Source organism: Thamnophis sirtalis, unplaced genomic scaffold (assembly GCF_051295495.1).
Source record: "Thamnophis sirtalis isolate CommonGarterSnake01/CBP01778 unplaced genomic scaffold, rThaSir2_p1.2 scaffold_5, whole genome shotgun sequence".
Classification (NCBI taxonomy): Eukaryota; Metazoa; Chordata; class Lepidosauria; order Squamata; family Natricidae; genus Thamnophis; species Thamnophis sirtalis.
The window spans coordinates 63,458,899-63,478,529 of NW_028261385.1; the positions used below are offsets into that span (position 1 = coordinate 63,458,899).

Consider the following 19,631-nt stretch of genomic DNA (forward strand, 5'->3'; position numbering starts at 1 on the left):
CTCTAAATGTTGAGTTAAGGTTTGTGAATGGCTACTAAATTATGATTCTTTTAAAATCATGCTTTGAAATCCAGACACAGGAAATGTTGGATTAGAATTTTGTTTAAATAAAAACAAAACATGAAATGGTTGGGACCCTACTTAAACTTTGCAGATTGGGGTTTGTAATCTAAAGCAATGTTTGTGCAAACTACCTAAAACAACCCGAAATGAATTTGGCAACTAGGTAAACACTGTCATCTGCATCAGTTTGAAGCAAAACGCTAGAATTATACTATGGATCATCTGAGAAGGATAATTTTGTGATGCTGTCGGATGACAGAGGCTTGGGGTTGCATCTGAACTGGTGCAGAATTTTCAAAAGTAACTTTCTTATAGGGAATGGAAATTTTCAACCCCTGAAAAATAATGATATATGGACATCTGCAATTGTCAAAGAGATAAGGGGGAAAAGTTTTCTTTCCTATTTCAAAACTTTAAAAAGCTTTCAAACAAGGACAGTAAGAAATGTAGAGAGTTTTTTAGAAAATATAAAAATATCTATTATGTCATTAGACTCTACGATCTGAACAAAAATACCAAGACCTATTCATTTGTTTAAATTTATTTACTCATCTCTCAATATACAATCTTTCTACTTACTAAAACACATGAAAAAGCTCCCTAATATTCTGTAAACACAACCTCTGGAATTTTTCCCAAGGAAGCATAAACCAAGTTTTTCAAACCACAAGAAATTTTTTCACAGAGCATGTTAAAGCTTCTGATCTGATAAAATGTCTTCCTTCCTTCCACCTGCCTTCGATCTTTATTATATTACTATTTATACTGATTGTAACTTTCATAATTCTACTTTCACTAAATAAATTATAGTACATTTGGCAATATTTGTGTCCCATACTTATTTTATAGTACATAAAGTATGATTTGTACTCTAATTTGCACAAACTAAATTGCTTTTAAAATATAATTGGTCTAATCCAAGAAAGCAATATATTTTATTATAGAAGTGTCATTAAGACCTTATGATCTCAAATGCTTATGTTTCTTAAACTACATTACTGATTTCAGTGACTGCTAAGACCATCTCCCTCAATTTTGGAGTCTAGCATCAGTCTAGATTCCTGGATATGGTAAGCTAAAGAGAGGTAAAAAGCCTCTAAAGGCCACTCCTTACTTGTATTTCTGGAATGACAAAGGTGCCATGTAGGAGGACATTAACCTTAATCTGCCCCATATGAAAATCTCCAGAGATCACATCAAAGAAAGTATTCCTAAACTACCATTTTGCTTCTTTTTCTATCCTAACCATTTTGGAGATTTTCAGGAATAATTCACCTCATGAAATGGGGATGTGAGTGCTCAAGCTAATAAAACTATGATGCAGTGATTCTGGAATGAAACGTGACACTCTTGGCCAATGCAGACTTCATAAGACATTTCTTACAAATCTTGATGAGGTCAGCATAAATGAAATAGAGTGTTTCATTACCTAGTTTCTCTCAAAAGTCACTTTCCAATAGTTAGATCAAATACTTATAATTAAATATCTACACTATGACTGCTCAGTTAGAACACAGGCTTTTCACTCAGCCCAATCTCTGGATTTTTGTCTGTTTTATTACTGGTAGAAGACTCTGCAGCTACTGGCAGATCTCGACTTACGACCACAATTGAGCCCAAAATTTCACTTGCTAAGTGAAACATTTTGTCTCCTTTTATGACCTTTCTTGTCACAGTTGTTAAGTGAATCATGACAATTGTTAAGTTAGTAACATGTTAAATGAATCTGATTTTCCCATTGACTTTGCTTGTCAAAAGATTGAAAAGGGGGAACACATGACCCCAGGACACTGCAACCGTCATAAATATGAGTTAGCTGCCAACTGTCTGAGTTTTGATCATGTGACAATGGGATAGCTGCAATAGTCATAAGTGTGAAAAATGGTCATAAGTCACTTTTTCCTGTGATATTGTAACTTAACAGCAACTAAATGAACTGTTGTAAGTCAAGGACTAGCTGTATTACTAATGGAGAAGAGATATTAAACAATGCCATAGCTGTAAATGTATATCATTAACAATTCATGAGGGAATGAAGGGATTTCAGTAAACACATTTTGTTACACTAAACTATTACAGAATAATTTCAGCTACATCTGCATGTTACACACAATAGCCAAAAAAAATTGATATAAACTATTGCCAATGCTTGCATTAATTTGCAAAAAGCTATAATTGTAAGGACAAGTATTTTAAATAGTTTGCAAAATATAATTAAGTAATAATTCCAAATAGATTTTATTTTATTTCTTTTTCTTATTTTATTTATTAAATTTAAATTTTATTTTAAAATCTTGTTCAGTACAATTAGACAGGACCCAGAAAACCTGAGGTCACTTAAAATTTTACAATCCCACATTGTAATCTTACCTGCGGATTTTTCTAGGTGTCTTTCCAACCAGGAAGGTAATTGAGCCTATACGGTGAACCCTCTTCTGTTTCTGGTGTACAGGATGTGTAATATAAAGGAGAGGAGGCCTGCTGGTTTCACTTGTTAAATGATCCTGCTTCACATTTTTTCTCTTTGATGAAACATCTTCAGGACTCTGTCTGCTTCTCTAAATCAAATTTAAAGTAAAATATTGTAATAGTTATTTTTATTCAGCATTATTTCTCATAACACGCTTGCTTTTCCCTTTCAGATTTTGTGTCAAAATGATTGTGATCTTATTACGTTGGGATTCATAATATCATCAACTGCTTGATGTTTTGATTGGGAAATTGATTTTTAACTAATGCTAGCATGTCACCAAAATGTTAGTCACTTTGTGAAAAATGATCACTCTCAGTAATGGTTCCTTTGCAGTGAAATTCAACAGAGTTGTTTCCTGCACTCATATAAAGGAAAAAGAAAAAAAAACAGGTAGCTTTTGATAAATCAGTTTATGTAAACTGGTGTTTACATTTCAATTATATCCCTTTTTGCAAGCTATAAAGCATACAAACAGTAAATAATAGCCAAAATAGAATAAAACTTAAAATGTAACATCAATAGTAATATCAAGAATTAAACAAAAAAGTAAAATTAAACTAAAATCAGCATAAATGAAGACACGTGAAAATGAAATAGGAATGACAGTCAATTTCAAAATCTAATCAAGAAAAAGATGTCCAATTAATCTGTGAAGATTTCACACTTTTTTCACTTCTGTTCCTTTTCCCCTTCCATTATACTTTCAATGATAGTAGCATAGAAGTTTAGGAATTAAGCAGATCCATATAAAGAAAGTTCTTTTTTTCATATACCACATCTAAGATTTTAAATGGGCTAACATGGTTCCCAGCTTTATAACTGACTTCTAAAACAAGCAATAAACCAAAGAAATAAAATTGGCAAGTTATAAAGTAATTCACATTCTTAAGAAATATTCTTCCTACAATACTATATTTTGGACCAACTGCAGTTTCTAAACAATCTTTAAAATAGATTAGTTTCACACGCACACCTCCCAACATCAATTGGTTCCTAGCCACTGCCAGGATAAATCCCCACAGTTTTCTTGGTAAGGTTTCAGAAGTGGTTTGCCATTGCCTGCTTCTTAGGGTTCAGATAAATGAGTAGCCTAAGGTCATCTAGTTGGCTTTGTGCCTAGAGTGGGACTAAGACTCACTCTCCCAGTTTCTAGCCACTCACCACAACTACTTTCAGTTAACATTAAACCAATTTAGACTTCAGTACTTATCTAGAACACACAGGGCTGATTGTAAATGTTAAATAGGATTGGGTCTGGTTGTTATTTGATGGGAGACCATTTGGGAAATTGGGGGTTGATTGACCAGATTTGTAAGGTTGAAAAAGCATCCTAAAGGCAGCAATAGTAAATTAGTTAATAATAATATCAATACATATAGAAATAAAACTATATGGAAGTAGTTACCAAAGGTTGGTCTTGACTCAATTTCCTAGAAATAGGGGTCTTGACCTAAAAAAATACCGTAGTCTTAATTTAGTAATCTTACTTTGCAGTAGGATTTCTGGCTTTCCTCTAAACATTTCTCTTTTGTTACTTTTGCTTCTCAAGATATTACAACAGCTGTCTTCCAACTCATCATTTGATGGGAGTCTACTTTTTTCTATCTTTTTTATTGTCAAATTATAAATGACATAAACAATTACAGGAAAAACAAAGCATCTGCTATTCTTAATTAGTTAATTGGTTTTATTTATTTACTTGTATCCTAACTGTTAAGGATGTAATACTAATCTTGGGTTGGCTATATATCTATATCTATATCTATATCTGTGTGTGTGTGTGTGTGTGTGTGTGTCCCCGTTCGTGCTTATTATTGGAGTTGAATCCTGTATATTGGATGGTGGCTACTCTGTACCTTTCTACATGGTGAATCGTAAGTTGAGCATCTGTAAACCAACGTGTTGTATCATAGACTGTGTATATAATTCAAGACTACTTATCGCTTGTTATGGAGAATGTTTATCCTACTTTATTTTTGTTAACACAAGTAAAGTTATCCTTGTTTTAACTTTGGCGGCTGTCATTGATAGTGTAACTATTCAGCAGCACATTCCTTGCTACCTTCTGCTAATCAACTCTAGTCTCCAAAAGGAGATGTACTTAACACTAACTGTATTATTTTTACATATAACAAGAAAGTGAACATGCCGAAGATGACTTCTTCCACCTATTTTTCTCATAACAATTCTGTGAATTGGCCTGAGAGTGATTGGCCCAAAGTCACGCAGGTGGCTTTCCTGCCACCTGTGTGAATTCACAATATCCTGGTTTCTAGACTGATATCTTAATGTCCTTGCTTTTCCAGATGTTTTCCATGCTAATTCTCTCAATGCATCCAAGTAATATTCCTCATTTAATTCCTTGCCCTCCTGTTTGGTCAATTTTAGAATTGCATGAAAAAAGTCCTGTTCTGTCTTAATTTGCTTGTAGTGAATTTTTATCTTGGTGCCACTATTTTGAACCACTGTAATTATTTTAATGTTATTGATGTTACAATCCAACCTCTTCCGCTTTTTTCCTTATTTTATATCCTCTTCATTATATGCCAGAAGAATAATGAAAGCTGCATATTTTAGATTAAGATAAGAATTGTCCAAACTGCATCTGAATATGAATAGGCATAGAATTCAGCCTAGACCCAAAAAACATGTACGGATGTACAAAAATAACATAAGTTAAAAAAAATCCCATATCATTTAATATGAACTAGGCAACATAACATTTCTATTGCTTATTTAGTATCCATGACTATTACTAAATGTTGTATCTAATGTTTTATGATGAATGTATTTTTACAATGACTATGATAATGATCTATCACTATTGTTGCATGTACACTAAGAGCTTATGTACCAAAGACAAATTCCTTGTGTGTCTAATCACACTTGGCCAATAAAGAATTCTAAATTTATGCCAAACATATATGTGTGGGCTCAGCTCTGATCCAGGGAAACAGACAAGTCCGAATGGCCTTCTTGAAGCCTTCAGCTATTTACTACCACTTCTAGTCCTACTCCCTGTTTCAGGATGTTTTTTTATCTTTGCATTTTTGCTATATACCTTTATACTTATTCTGTGTATGAGAAAATCAAAGCAGTGGACAGTATAACTTTTATTTTTAAACAAAGCTGGATCCATTTGGGACCCAAAGGTTTTAATGAAAAGGAAGATAATGCAGGAGGTTGGAACTCTGCCAAGTAATCCATTAAAATATATATACATTTTAAAAAACTCTATAAAAGGCAAATGGAAGAACAACATGGTAGGTGCCTAAGGAAGTTTCTGTGAGTATATTAGTACCCTGATCTCAGTTATTATTGCCCAGGTATTGAAAGTGGCTTATATCATTACAACCATTCATGTGAAACTGCCTTCCAACAAATTATTGGTCCATTGATAGGATACTGCCTATCCTGAGGTGGAGAAGAAAGATGATAAAAACAGCAAGATGATACAACTGAGAAACCTAATATGGTTACTTTAAATGCTGAATACTTACCTTGGTTCTATAACCTTTATTTTCAATAGATCAAACTGATGTTAGTAAGCAAAACATATAACTAGGACAGTGGCCTCTCCTCCCTATAGTCTTATATAAACCACTGGGGAATTTAAAAGTATATTAATATATCATTGCTCAATTAATGGAAAACAAATATATAATCATTTCTTTCTTAAAATAATTTTGAAACCTCAGAATGTTCATTTATTTGCCTTATTCATTAAATGGTACCAATCTGCATGTGTTAAGCAGAAAAGTAGCATTTAAAAAATTGGAAAATAACCAAGTTTTGTAAGTAGTCGAGAAGCCCACAAACTTTTTTGTCTTTAAGGGAATAGAAATGTTGTTAAAACTAATGCAGTACTTCTTAGTACAAATAAATTATTACAGATGGGATCTGGAATTTGAAAGGGGGGAGGGCATTGCTAAATGTGCTTACAAAGCTTGTATTTGAAATACTCTTCTCAAAATTAACAGTTAAGTTTCTGCCCAAAGGCTAAATAATAAAATTGTAAACAGAATATATTTCATACTAATGGCAGAATAAGCTTAAGCTTTCATAAATTATCCTTGAAGTAGTATTTATGGAAAGGATAAGAAGAGAAGAAGAAGAAGGAAAAAAACCCTGCAAGCTAAACAAGCCAACTAGCTGTCTGTTATGTAGGAATACTGAATTCATTTGAATTTGTCAAACATTCAAAAGAAGGCAGCTAATCATGCTAAACATCTACAGAGTTCTCACAAATGACTATCAAGAAATAAAGCTCATCACATTTCAAATGGTATCATATAAGAATGAAAATGTTTGCTGATGTTATTTTGAATCAGGGCTTGAAAATCAGCAAATTTCAGAACAACACTGATGGTTCAAAATAGGAGGGGAAAAACATATTGTGCAAACTGTTTGAATCTTTGCTAAAGTGTAATTATTTGAGATCTTGACATCTTAAATGTCAATGCCATTCCAAAATTGTTTAAATTAATTTTTAGATGTTTATCTTGCTGTAGCAAAACAGCTGAGCTCATGTATACAAGGCTGGAAATCTCAAACTAACTCTTCCAAAAGCCCCCAGCCTTGTCTCTTGCCTGGGTGATTATGGCTTGACTAGTTTTGTAGCCACCATCTACCATCGAGGGGGACATCACTGGGCATTCTCCCTCAAATCTCGGTGTGAGATCAGGATCTTATAATTTGCTTTGTTTTTCCAGTTTTTAAAAGGTTAAAATGAAGGTTAAAAATTGAAGAATTGTTATAATGCAAACTCCTGGCTGTATAACTTGGTGCTTGTAACTTGAGGTTTCAACCAGCCCTGGGGAAATAAATCAATCTCACAAAATATAAACAAAATCAATTTTTACTTTTAAAAAAGATATATGAAATCTACTTTTTAAGAAGAAACATACAAAATATATGCAGTGAGCCAAGCAGACCACAAGAAGCTTCTGCTGTCATAATGATGTTTTGTCTTGAAGTGATAGCATATCAAGACATTTATAAATACGTAAATAGAGGGTTTTGTTTTTTTAGTTCAGCCTAAAGGCTGGAAAGCAAAGCTGAGTTACACGTTTAATATCTTAATTTATAAATGAGAACAAGAGTCAATAACACTTAATTAGCACCACCCAGAAAAATCAATCAAGATCTGATACAAAATTATGGATAGATTTTTACCATTTCCACAGAGTTAATTCTGGACTTTCTCCAGCTTTCTGGGAGATTCAACTTAAGCAGAGGCAATAGCAATAGCAGTAGACTTATATACCGCTTCATAGGGCTTTCAGCCCTCTCTAAGCGGTTTACAGAGAGTCAGCATATTGCCCCCAACAATCTGGGTCCTCATTTTACCCACCTCGGAAGGATGGAAGGCTGAGTCAACCCTGAGCCGGTGAGATTTGAACCGCTGAACTGCTGATCTAGCAGTAGCCTGCAGTGCTGCATTTAACCACTGCGCCACCATGTCATGTCCATCCCTTTTCTCCCACTTTCTCTTTGGTTCAACTATACATATATCTATATAACAGAGGGAGTTGTTAGATATCTCTCTGTTATCTGTGACAAAGAATATCTCTCACCCGCTGTTACTATGAACTGGGGAAGTTTGAGCATCTGAGATTCCTTGAGCCTCTGCACTGTCTAGGAAATACATTCACAACTGTTACGATTTTTTTTTATACTGGATTGTTCATAAAATTAACACTCCATTTCTTTCTTTTCTTTATATATCAATTAATTATATGTATATTTAATTAACATATATCCTATCTTTTCTATAGAAATGCAGACACCTTACCCATCATGATCTCCTTTCATGTGAATCCCTAGAGCAGTGATGGCTAACCTTTTCTGGACTGACTGCCTAAAGCACACCCAAACCCCCAAAATGCAATGCGCGTGAAGCTCCTGCACATGCGCTGCAGCTCAAGCACATGTGCTGCAGCTCAAGCACATGTGCTGCAGCTCAAGCACATGCACTGTGGCCCCTGTGCATGCGTGCATGGCCCACACGCATATGCCCCGCCCCCGTATGAGCCCACACATGCATTTGCAGGGCGTGGGGAACATCACCCCCACGCATGTATGTGCAGCCCCCATGCATGCGCCCCCGCACACCTCCCCAATGCACACATACCCACACATGCACATGCCCCCCCCGCACATTCCCCTCCACGTATGCACAGCAGAGACCTGACTACCAGCTGGCTGGCAGGAGGCGTGCTCTCATGCGCAGTGTAGCTGAACTGGGGCAATGGCTCACATGCCCATAGAGAGGGTGCTGCATGCCACCAGTGGCACGTGTGCCATAGGTTCGCCATCATGGTCCTAGAGGCTAGACTAAAACAGCCTCAAGTCATTTCTGTGACTGTGGTAGCATACAATGTAAGAAATAAATAAAAATTTAATTCCTTTCTCACTTCACTCTTTTGGCTTTTTCCTCACAGTTTTCCTATAAGTAGTGGTCTTCAGTCACCTTCCTTGCCCTCTTAGAAAAATGTTACAAACTGAAATGTGTAATTCTTATGAACAAAAACACTGAACTGATTCAAAACTCTTCATCACTCTAACAAAATGTTGAAAAAATAAATTAATTGTATATATTTACAAAAGAAGGGACATGGTGGCTCAGTGGCTAAGACGCTGAGCTTGTCAATCAGAATGGTTGGCAGTTCGAATCCCTAGCACTGCGTAACGGAGTGAGCTCTTGTTACTTGTCCCTGCTTCTGCCAACCTAGCAGTTCAAAAGCACCTAAAAATGCAAGTAGAAAAATAGGAACGACCTTTGGTGGGAAGGTAACAGTGTTCTGTGCACCTTTGGTGTTTAGTCATGCCGGCCACATGACCACAGAGACTTCTTCGGACAGCGCTGGCTCTTTGGCTTTGAAATGGAGATAGCACCGCCCCCTAGAGTCAGAAACAACTAGCACATATGCACAAGGGGAACTTTTATCTTTATTTACAAAAGTCAAAAAGGAATGGCTCCCATGCAACATATTATTACGTATTTATTAAACAGCTTTATATGGCTGTCCAAATAATGTACAGTGATTTACATTAAAAATTCACAATGTAAGAAGCCATATACATTCTCCATCTCCAACAGTGACAACCACACTATCACACCAGCTGTCAGGCATGAAAAATCAAGAACACAAAGGTTCTAAATTATTCATTTATTGCTAAAGCTTGTGCACCAGAATCTTCTCAGACTAGTAGTTTGCACCTGGACAAATTAGGTGTCAATGATAACCAGGGAGAAGTTGAACTTCATTTACTTGTGGCTATGTAAGGATTCTAAGCTGATGCCTCATTTAACTCCTACCCTTGGCTCTGCCAGTCTCCCTCCTACTCCAGCCACTTGATCAGCTCCGTATCACCTAGAGGTCCCCAGGCCTGCTGACAAAACTATGTCTTCAGGGCCTTCCAGAAAACTATCATGGTGGGAATCAATCTTATCTACTGTGAAATGGTATTCTTGCTGAATCAAACTCCAGAAGAGATGATCAGTACTCAAACCTAATGCAGCTAACAAAACCTTTTGTTTACATGACCAGTCAAAAGTACCTTTGTAATACAAAACTCAAGAGCCATAATAAGTTCTTAATAACCCTAATTTTTTAATGTACAGTATTCTGCAGAATACCTAAGACCTGCACTGGACAGAAAAGGGGGACTTTTTCTCTCATTTACACCACATTGCAATAACATAAAGAGGGGTTTACCATTAATCCAGGTTTTACTACAAAGCAGCCTGTTATTTCTCTATCAAACTTTGTCAAGAGTGCCAAGTGTCTGTCATCCAATTCAAGGGATTAAGTCTTCTTTTATAGTGTGATACTTGTACCAATTTATAAAAATACAGATATAGTTTCTTAGCACTGATCACTGTCTATATCTTGGACTGGGTTCATGCCGCAAAAGTTGAATATGACAGCTGGCAGGAAGCTGAGGGGAAAATACATCCCCTTTTCAGTCACCACATTTCAGTTGCCATAGTGATTAATCCTCAATTGAATGGGTATCTTTGTATATTTCTTTTCAGTGAAACTTTAAGTAAACTTGTTGAAAACAAGCAATTGACAGAAAAAAGGGGTCTATATAAGCAAGGGGCAGAGTATACATTTTTTGACCTTGCACTAAAACAACAAATTAACTATAATGCACAATGCAATTATATGATGTCTCTGCTCATATAGATATTATTTGGGCTGGGTAATTTTTTTCTTTTTTCTTTTTTAACCAAGACTATCTCTGTTTTGTATAATCTCATGTTTGGGAGCCTAAATATAAGGTTACCAGATTTCAGCTCCAAAAATCTGGGTAAATTACAGCTCTTCTCTTTGTTGCCATCTACTGCTTATCCAAATTTCTGCAGTCCCAATCCGGTAGCTACCAAGCAAGGAAAATCCACAATATATATCCTTGTAGTTTTGATTTATGTTACAGATTTTTGAGTGTGAATTATGTTACAGATTTTTAAGACACTTCATCTTATCCTTGGTTAGGATTTTTTATTTTAGCTCCCTTTGCATGTGAAGAAAGGCATGACAGTGTATCAACTCTCACCTGCAGGAATCTCCTAAATGGAAAATGAGAATAATAGATCCTTTTTTAGAGAAAGGGACTTCCTTGCAAAAAGGAAGTGCTGCTTCTCACACATTTCCAATCAGGAAATGTCAGTGACCAATGTAGGTGTTCATTTTTAACCATGTTAATATCAAATCACCATCATGTTGTCACTTGCCCCTTCTCTGTAGTGCAGTCCTCTACTAGGCCCTCAACAGCCTTTCCTAATTTCCTACCACTTTTACCAAGTTCACCCAGAGGCTTTGTCAATCTACTAGAAGAATTTACATGATAAGAATATGGAATATTCTCATATTCCCAATACTTTTGGAAATGTATTCCATTCCTAATTGTATTATTGGAACCTGTTTGTTTGTTTGTTTGTTTATTATTTATTTATTTATTTATTTATTAGACTTATATACCGCTTCATAGAGCTTTCAGCCCTCTCTAAGCGGCTTACAGATTTTTAGCAAATTGAGTCAGCAAATTGCAAATTGCCCCCACAGTCTGGGTCCTCATTTCACCCACCTCGGAAGGATGGAAGGCTGAGTCAACCTTGAGCCGGTGAGATTTGAACCGCTGAACTGCAGATAACAGTCAGCTGAAGTGGCCTGCAGTACTGCACCCTAACCACTGCGCCACCTCGGCTCCTGTTTCTTTAGCCCTCAGACCCATTTCCTGAAAATATCACTTTTGACACTGAAAATCTGCCCTTCTACTTGTACAGTTAAAATAGATAGCAGAAATTAATTCAGTTTTCTCTATGAGCTCATTTTCTATTAATATTCGTTTTAATTTCCCTGGTGTTCACTACTCTAGATAGACATTTTAACATTATGAATCTCTATAGGTTTGTATCCTTTGTTATTTTGCATTTCTTTAGTACAAATCTGTGAATCACATTTAATCATTTCCTTAGGTAGCCTTATTTTTTCAATTAGTTCTCCTCAATATTACTGATTAACTATTCTTGTGAATCTCTTAGCCTTGATTTCCCTGATATTCCATTTTTCAAAGTTTCTTTTTTAAAAAAGAATTGTGATTTTCTAGAAAGAAACAACCTTCCCCTTTCAAATCCCCTCATACAAGTCCCCATCATTTTTAAAAAGTATTATTTTAACTCAAATATGACTATGCTAATCTCCTGTAGAAATGTTAAATATAATTGCAATCTTATAGCTCTCTGTTTATCTTTCTTATCATTTAACTAACACACTACATTCTAGGCATTGTTTGGTATTCGGTCTACCACTGCTTCCCTTCTGGTTGGTTCCATGATCAGGATATAGTCATTTAAAATTTCTTTAAAATTAAACCTCTTTGTAATGGTGGTTTCTGTGATGTTGATTAAAATCACATATCACTACAATCATTTCCCCTCTGGAAGCCTCCCTCATTGCTATATCCATTTCAAAATCACTCATTTTCATCGAGGAAGTAAACAATGCACCAACAAGTAAACAGAGGACATGACAATTAGCCTTACACATAAAAATTTAGAATTAAAGATTGCAAAGGGATTATTAGGTTTGCTAAAGTAGGAAGCAAAGATGGTAAATAAAATCACCAAGCAATTTTCCCCACCAAGATTGAGGTTTCATTTCCAGTTAGGAACTCCCACTCAATAAATATAAAAAAGCAGAAAGCATGAAACATGAATCTCCTTCCATAAATGGAAAGGAGTGGGAGACAGATATTTCTTTAACAAAACACGATTCCTACCAATCACTGTGATTCTGCAAGCTGCTTCTCATCTAAGTCCAACATGATTATAGCCTGACAAACAAGAACCATTGGCATGAAACAACAATTACAAAATGCTACATCACAGATTCAAATATTTCTCATACCGGTGAAGCGAGTGAACTAGAACACAAGGGAAGACAGAAAAGTAGAAATCACCCCAAAAGGAAAATCTTAAGGCCACAATAAGGATTGTGGAGCCAAAGAAGCATGTAAGCCGGCCTATGAACCGAAAAAGGGGCTTCTTGCTTCATCTACTTTGATAGCTTTTGCAAATTTCCATGTATCCTAGGGTTTTTATTATTCTCTATTAGATATTATTATATTTTATATATTTTTATCTATCTAAATTCAAGGCAAGCCACTCAACCTCACCATACTACAAATCTATGCCCCAAATGTAGACTCAAATGATGATGAATTTGAACTTTTCTACAGTGAGCTTCAAGGTGCTCTCAAGCAAATACCAAAAACGAAACTTTCATATATTATGGGTGATTTTAATGTAAAGTTAGGGCAAAGAGAAGTTGCAAGAATAATAGGCAAGTTTGAAGCTAGCTGAATATTATAAAGCCAGCAATCACCTAGTGCAATTTTGCCAGGAAAATCATCTCAACATATTGAACATGTGGGTTATACAACACAAGCAATAGTTATACAGTTATGGGCAGCATCCAATAGACAACATTGAAATGAGATAGGCTTCACTGTATGTCAACAACCCTGGAAAAGTTCAATTGCATCTGTTAAGACACTTCCTGGTGCTGATTGTAGCTCACATCATTAGCTATCAATGGCTAAACCGAAGCTCAAACTGTGCAAAATGAAGATACCCCCCCCCCCGCCAAATCCATTGTGAACAACATCTCTCCTGTGTATGCCATAGAAGTTAAGTCTCTGAATTTAGAAGGGAAAGACCCAAATAAACAGTGACGAGAGATCCAAGGTAATATCATGGAAATTGCTGGAAAGTATGTGTCAAGCCAAAAACCAAAGAGAATGAACAAGTGGCTATCTGATGACACCATCAAAATAGCTGATCAGCAAAGGCGTTCAAACCAAATATAATAAGGACAAAGTTAAAAAGCTGAACTATGCAATTCAACTTTTCAGCATGACAAGGAATTGTTAAAGACCGCAACGGAAATGTACCAAGTGACCAGCAGAAAATCAAGAACAGTTGAAAAGAATATACAGCAGTCTGACTTACCATCAGGATGATGACGATAGCCCCATTAATAAATAATCAAACATCTTGAAAGAAGTAATAGAATGGGTTATGGGGAAATTGCCAAACTAGAAAGCCCCATGTATTGATTGAATACCTGTGGAATTTCTAACCCCAATGCAACTTAATATTATCGCTCTCGTGTCAAAAGATTTGGACTACATGTCAATGGCTAAGGACTTTAAAAGATCTGGTTTTATCCCATTAATAAAGAAATGTGATGCCAGAGACTGCTGTTTGTATTGATTTCTCATGCAAGAAAGTTTATGTTAAAAATCATTAAACAAAAGCTACTGAAGTCATTGATCGAGAGTCACCTGATGTACAAACTGGCTTTGGAATGGGGCTCAACACTCATGATCACATTGCCAATGTTAGATAGATTATAGAAAAGGCATGTGAATATCAAAAAGATCTTATATGTGCTTTATATGATCTTGATATCCCAATCCATCAGATCACTGTACACTGATCAGGAGGCATTAGTGAGAACACTTTATATGAACTCCAATCCTGGAATCATTCAACAACTTAGTATTCTGAGTTTTCCCTATAGGAAAGGCCTTGAAATCAAATAAAATTCTAATTTAAAGTCAGCAAAGGCCACATCAAGAAGATACTGCATCTTTCTTGAGCTCATTTAATGCTAATAAGTGGAGACAACTGCATTACCTAAATCTGGGTTTTTAAAATGCCTGTAATTTTGTTACAGAATGTAACAAAGACAAAAACAAAGACAAAGACAAAAACAAAGACAAAAACAAAAACAAAGACAGAATGTGACAAAATTCACAGTATTAACAACCCCTATAGTGGCATTATATCTATGCTGGTGTTTTTGTTTTTGTTTTTTTTTGCAAAGGGAAAGGGAAAACAAAAAGAAAAATTTCCCAGTCACTGAAGGATTGATAATCTTTTCTAGATTATTTCATTCTATTTTAAAACACAGGATTAACACTGGTCCTTCCTATTGATTTTCTCTCCTTTCTCAATAAAGTTTGCAACATCTCAGGGGGGGGGGGGAAGCTTCAAGAAATTAATTGACATTACAGTGTTTGTAATGCAGCAATTACCAATATAGTGAATAGATAGACATATAATGTCTGAGTGAGGCATAAAAATGGAGAAATGAAAAAGACAGAAGGGGTTTTGAAGGAAAGGACTGTAAATTGTAGACTTATGAATCAAATATAATGTAACAGGCTTGTCAAGTTTATACAATAGGATAGCTGATACAAATTTAAGTATTACATATGACATTCATCCCAAAAGCAAAAAAAGACTTCTGCTATAACCGTAACCTTTTAACTCACGAGTCCTAAAGTTGTAGTTTTAATAAAAAGATGGCAAGAAGGGGAAATTACAGAAATAAACATATCAATTTAAGCTTCTGATTTAACATATGAAATAAACATGCGGAGGTTCCTTTCTGATTGTTGTTGTTTTTTAAAAAAAACCTGCAGCAAAAGGATATATACCATATCCTTGGCATACTTGACATATACCGTTAAGTATTTCTCAGTGAAGCTTCCATAATAATTTTCTCACTCCTTCGGTACAGAAATAGCAACATTCACTTTGTTAAGAGTCTGCTGTAGGCATCGTTTTCCAGTAACTGTGCTCTTTGATCGTTCACAGTGGTCAACAATGAAAGCCATGTTTAAAAAGGAAAATACTGGGGTTAAAGAAAAACAATAGCAAGAGAAACACACAGCTAAGTTCCTGCTCTTTACCTTGGCTCTGCATACTGCTATGTTTGCTGGGAGCTGGGAAAATTGTTGTAGTTCAAAAACATCGCGGACTGCCCAATGACTCATTTTATTTTCAGCTTTGCTTGCGCCAACCACATGTTGGTTTGAATGAACATATGGAACTTCAGCAACATTATCTAATAATTGAAACAGAATACAGAAATTAGTGGTTTAAGATTGCAATATGATTTACTTGTAGATGGATGTTCCATTAAAATTAAGTTCCTCACAAAATCTCAATGTTAATTTTCATTACTATGAAAATTTAGTAATTCTTTAGAAATTCTAAATATCTTAGTTAGCTGATGGTACATTTTAATTTCTAGCTTTAAATATTTAGCAATTTGAAAAAAAATGTAAATTTTATCCTTCTTTAGTAAAGAGAAAGGTTTTGTTTCCCTTGTAGTGACTTAAACTTATAATTATTTCATGGATGCTATGCTGTTGTTGTTCTGAGACAATAAAAGTGCCTTCTTTCAGGTTTTTTGTTTTTTAATTTCCCACTCTAGTCTTTCTGGGTGGTGTCTCCAACTTTATCCAACTTGTTTAGCTTTCCTGAAAGTGAATTAGATAATGCCATTTGATCCAACATTAATTATAATCATTGTTAAATATTGCATTCTAATTATTATTAATGGGGCTGATGCATAACACAATAAAATACAAGATTACTGAAAATATTTTTAAAAATTTATAATACTCAATTTTAACTTAGCCAGATTGGACTTATGATAACCAATTAAAATTGTTTCTGCTTGATCAGTTTCAATGATTACAGAAAAGAACTAAAAACTATTTTATGCAATCCACAAGAACCAACACCAATCTATATTCAGATTAAATATTCTACAGGTTATTATTAATTACTTCTAATGACCACTTAATCCATAAGGACTCTTGGCAATTTACAAGAAACATACAAACCTTACAGAATCAAGAATAGATTATATTAACAAAACCAGACTACAAGAAAATTAAGGCAGAATGAAGACCCAAAACACCCTTTGAAGAGCTTTATTTGGACCAGTTTCTCAAAGGTAGTCTGGGTAACAGCCAATCAGATGCTAGTGAGAGGCCATTCCAAGGATTTGATGCCAAATGTTCCATTGGCTTTTACTACTGGTTTAGCAGAAGTTATGCAAGCCCACCTAAAATCAGTTAATAAGAACAACACGTAATATGTTTTGCTGACTTTGCAAAGAAGGTATAATGTAGGACCTCATGAATGGTATATAATTTGCGGCAAGTAAATACTTATTTCAATAAATACTTTACGTTTAATGTGTTGCGAATTCCTAGATGATCTCCTCCAGTAGCTTCTGTTCAAGTTATATAACACTATCAACAAGATCAACTCTTGAAGAATAATTTGTTATCAGTGACCAATGGCTCAACATTGCCTTCTGATCTCTCTGCTCTCTAAAAAATGGATTCATGCAAAGCTGACCACTCCTAAGCAACACAAAACACTATGTTGATGATATTGGACATCTTAGTTTTTAAGCAACGTAACAGAGATGTACGATAACCCTTGTTTAGGAAGAATTTATCATCTCAAGGAGAAAGTCTAAGGAAGAACTGAAGATGTAATGTAAAAGATGAAATAGAAAAGAAGAAAATAGCAATAGCACTTAGATTTATATACTGCTTCACAGTGCTTTATAGCCATCTCTAAGTGGTTTACAGTCAGCATATTGCCCCCAACAATCTGGGTCCTCCTTTTACTAACCTCGGAAGGATGGAAGGCTGTCAACCTAAGTCAAAATGATAAAATAGTGAAATAAATATAATTACCAAAAAGTCCATCCAGTGATCCTATTTTTTGTCCTTGGCCTGAGGGTGACTCTTTGCTTACAGAAGACTCCCATCTGCTAGAATTACTGTGTGTTCTCAATGTCATAGAAGGATAATTGAGATGTGGTGAGAATCTGGACATCATTTGAATTCCACTCCTCTTGCCCTTTAGTGTTAGATTTTTTTTACTAGCATTAACCTTCTTAACTGGAAAATGTTCTTCTTCTGATGAATATTCCTCTATAATTTGAGAATCAGCATTGCTTTCTTTTCTACTTGGACTGCTTCTATGAACAACAGTTTTAGAAGACTTATTTCTTTCCTTGTTCTGGAATAGTTTTTGTTTCATAGTACTGGTTAATTTCTGCTTTCCTGAAATGGACATCTCAATATCTTCAGATTCGTCGCTAACATCACTTACTTCATTCCTAGCTGTTGTCTTTCGGATGTTTTCAAATGGTTTTATTTTACTGAAAGGCAGAACATTTGTGTAGCTCTCCTCAGAAGTCAAATGTTTTTGCAATGGTTTAAGTAAATGCATTTTTTTTGCAGCTAAAATGTCACTGTTTCTGTCAGTCTCTTGAAATTTTTTAATAGATTCCTGACCATTAGGAAATTGGGAAGGAAAGATAATATCATTTTCACTTGAGCTGTCTTCAGTGTCCATAACTATTCCATCTTTATTTGAATTATATATGTTTTTACATTGATCCTTTTCTTCTGCACAGCATGGTAAAACAGGATAAGTCCTATTTGCTTCTTCATCTAGTTTCTCTTGTCTCTCCACACTCATTTTTGACAGTAAGGTTTTCTTACATCCTGAAATGTTCCTGCCTTCCATTTTCACAGAACCATCATTCTGGGCCTTTCCTTTGGATTGCTCTCTCATAAATCTGTGATCAGCATTTTCATCAACAGCCATCCTGATGCAACTGCCATCCTTGGCTGTTCTAGTTTTCTTTTCTAGAAGTTTAGGAAATCCACACTGAAGTAAACTGAGCTGTCCCTCTGCAACTTTGTCATGTTTTGCTTTATAATTTCTCTTTTTTGTTGCTTGGACCTTAGACATTTCCTCATGTTCCTCATCACTGAAGTCACTGGAACACCCAAGTGCTTCCTTTTCTAATGGTTTTGTATCTTGATGTTCATAATCACACTCTGTCTCCTGTATAAAAGAAGCTACTGGTTTAAAATGTTTCATTAAATAACACTCGTAATAATCAGCCCTTAAAAACTGCATTGCTGTCATAAAAGTAATTGTCAGTGTTTAAAAGCTGTATCATGATTTTTAAGATAAGGTGAGATATACCCTGGCTATCAGCTCTTGGGTTGGTTTTGTAAATCAGTGATGAAGAGGGGTTATTTTCCTAATTTCGCTTTTCACATGTAGCTCCCTGAAAAAATGACTTCAAAAGTTGGGAGATAACAGTGAAATATGTTGGCAGTTTCACAGGGAGATGGAAAGAAAAGTGACAGTATCAAAAATAGACTTGTCTCATTTCCTTTGGCAGGATGTCTTGTGTTCCTTGGCTCTGCCTGCATTCAGACTGCACTTATATTAAACAGGTATAGACTGTTGTGTGTGGGGGGGGGGTTGTTAGAAACTATTCAAATTCTTGGAATAACTATGTAACAACAAAAAGCTACCTATTATTTATTTACTAAGGAGAAAATCTTTATTATGGCTTCCACTGTCTAATCTTTCAATATTTTTTTCTTTTTTGTTTTTGTGCAAAACAATTATTCAAATCAAAGATGTATAGATTGGCATGTGAAGCTTAATAAGAAAATAAATCCTATTCCATTCAACAAGTGTTGTAATTAATACATATGGTATTAGAAGTTTAGTTTAATTAATTTTAAGGAAATATATTGAAGAAATAATGGAATATATGGTAAAAATATTTTCATGCATTCAATTGACTAATCTCCACATTCTCTATAGTATATTTTGATGGTACAGTTGCATGTATACCTATCATATCTTGTCTATCAGCTGTACTAGGCTTCC

The 19,631-nt window shown here is 35.1% G+C and overlaps 1 protein-coding gene across 3 annotated transcripts in view; it reads right to left on the reverse strand.

The window, feature by feature from the left end:
- Positions 1 to 19,631, reverse strand: part of ERCC6L2 (ERCC excision repair 6 like 2) — a 58,335-nt gene that overhangs the window by 3,969 nt on the left and 34,735 nt on the right. For all 3 annotated transcript variants that reach the window (XM_014069620.2, XM_087715916.1, XM_014069618.2), the window contains 3 exons: positions 17,621 to 18,785; positions 15,809 to 15,963; positions 2,434 to 2,621 (listed from right to left, as the gene is read on the reverse strand). In XM_014069620.2, the coding sequence (XP_013925095.2) occupies positions 2,434 to 2,621; positions 15,809 to 15,963; positions 17,621 to 18,785 (1,508 nt within the window). The remainder of the gene's footprint in view (positions 1 to 2,433; positions 2,622 to 15,808; positions 15,964 to 17,620; positions 18,786 to 19,631) is intronic.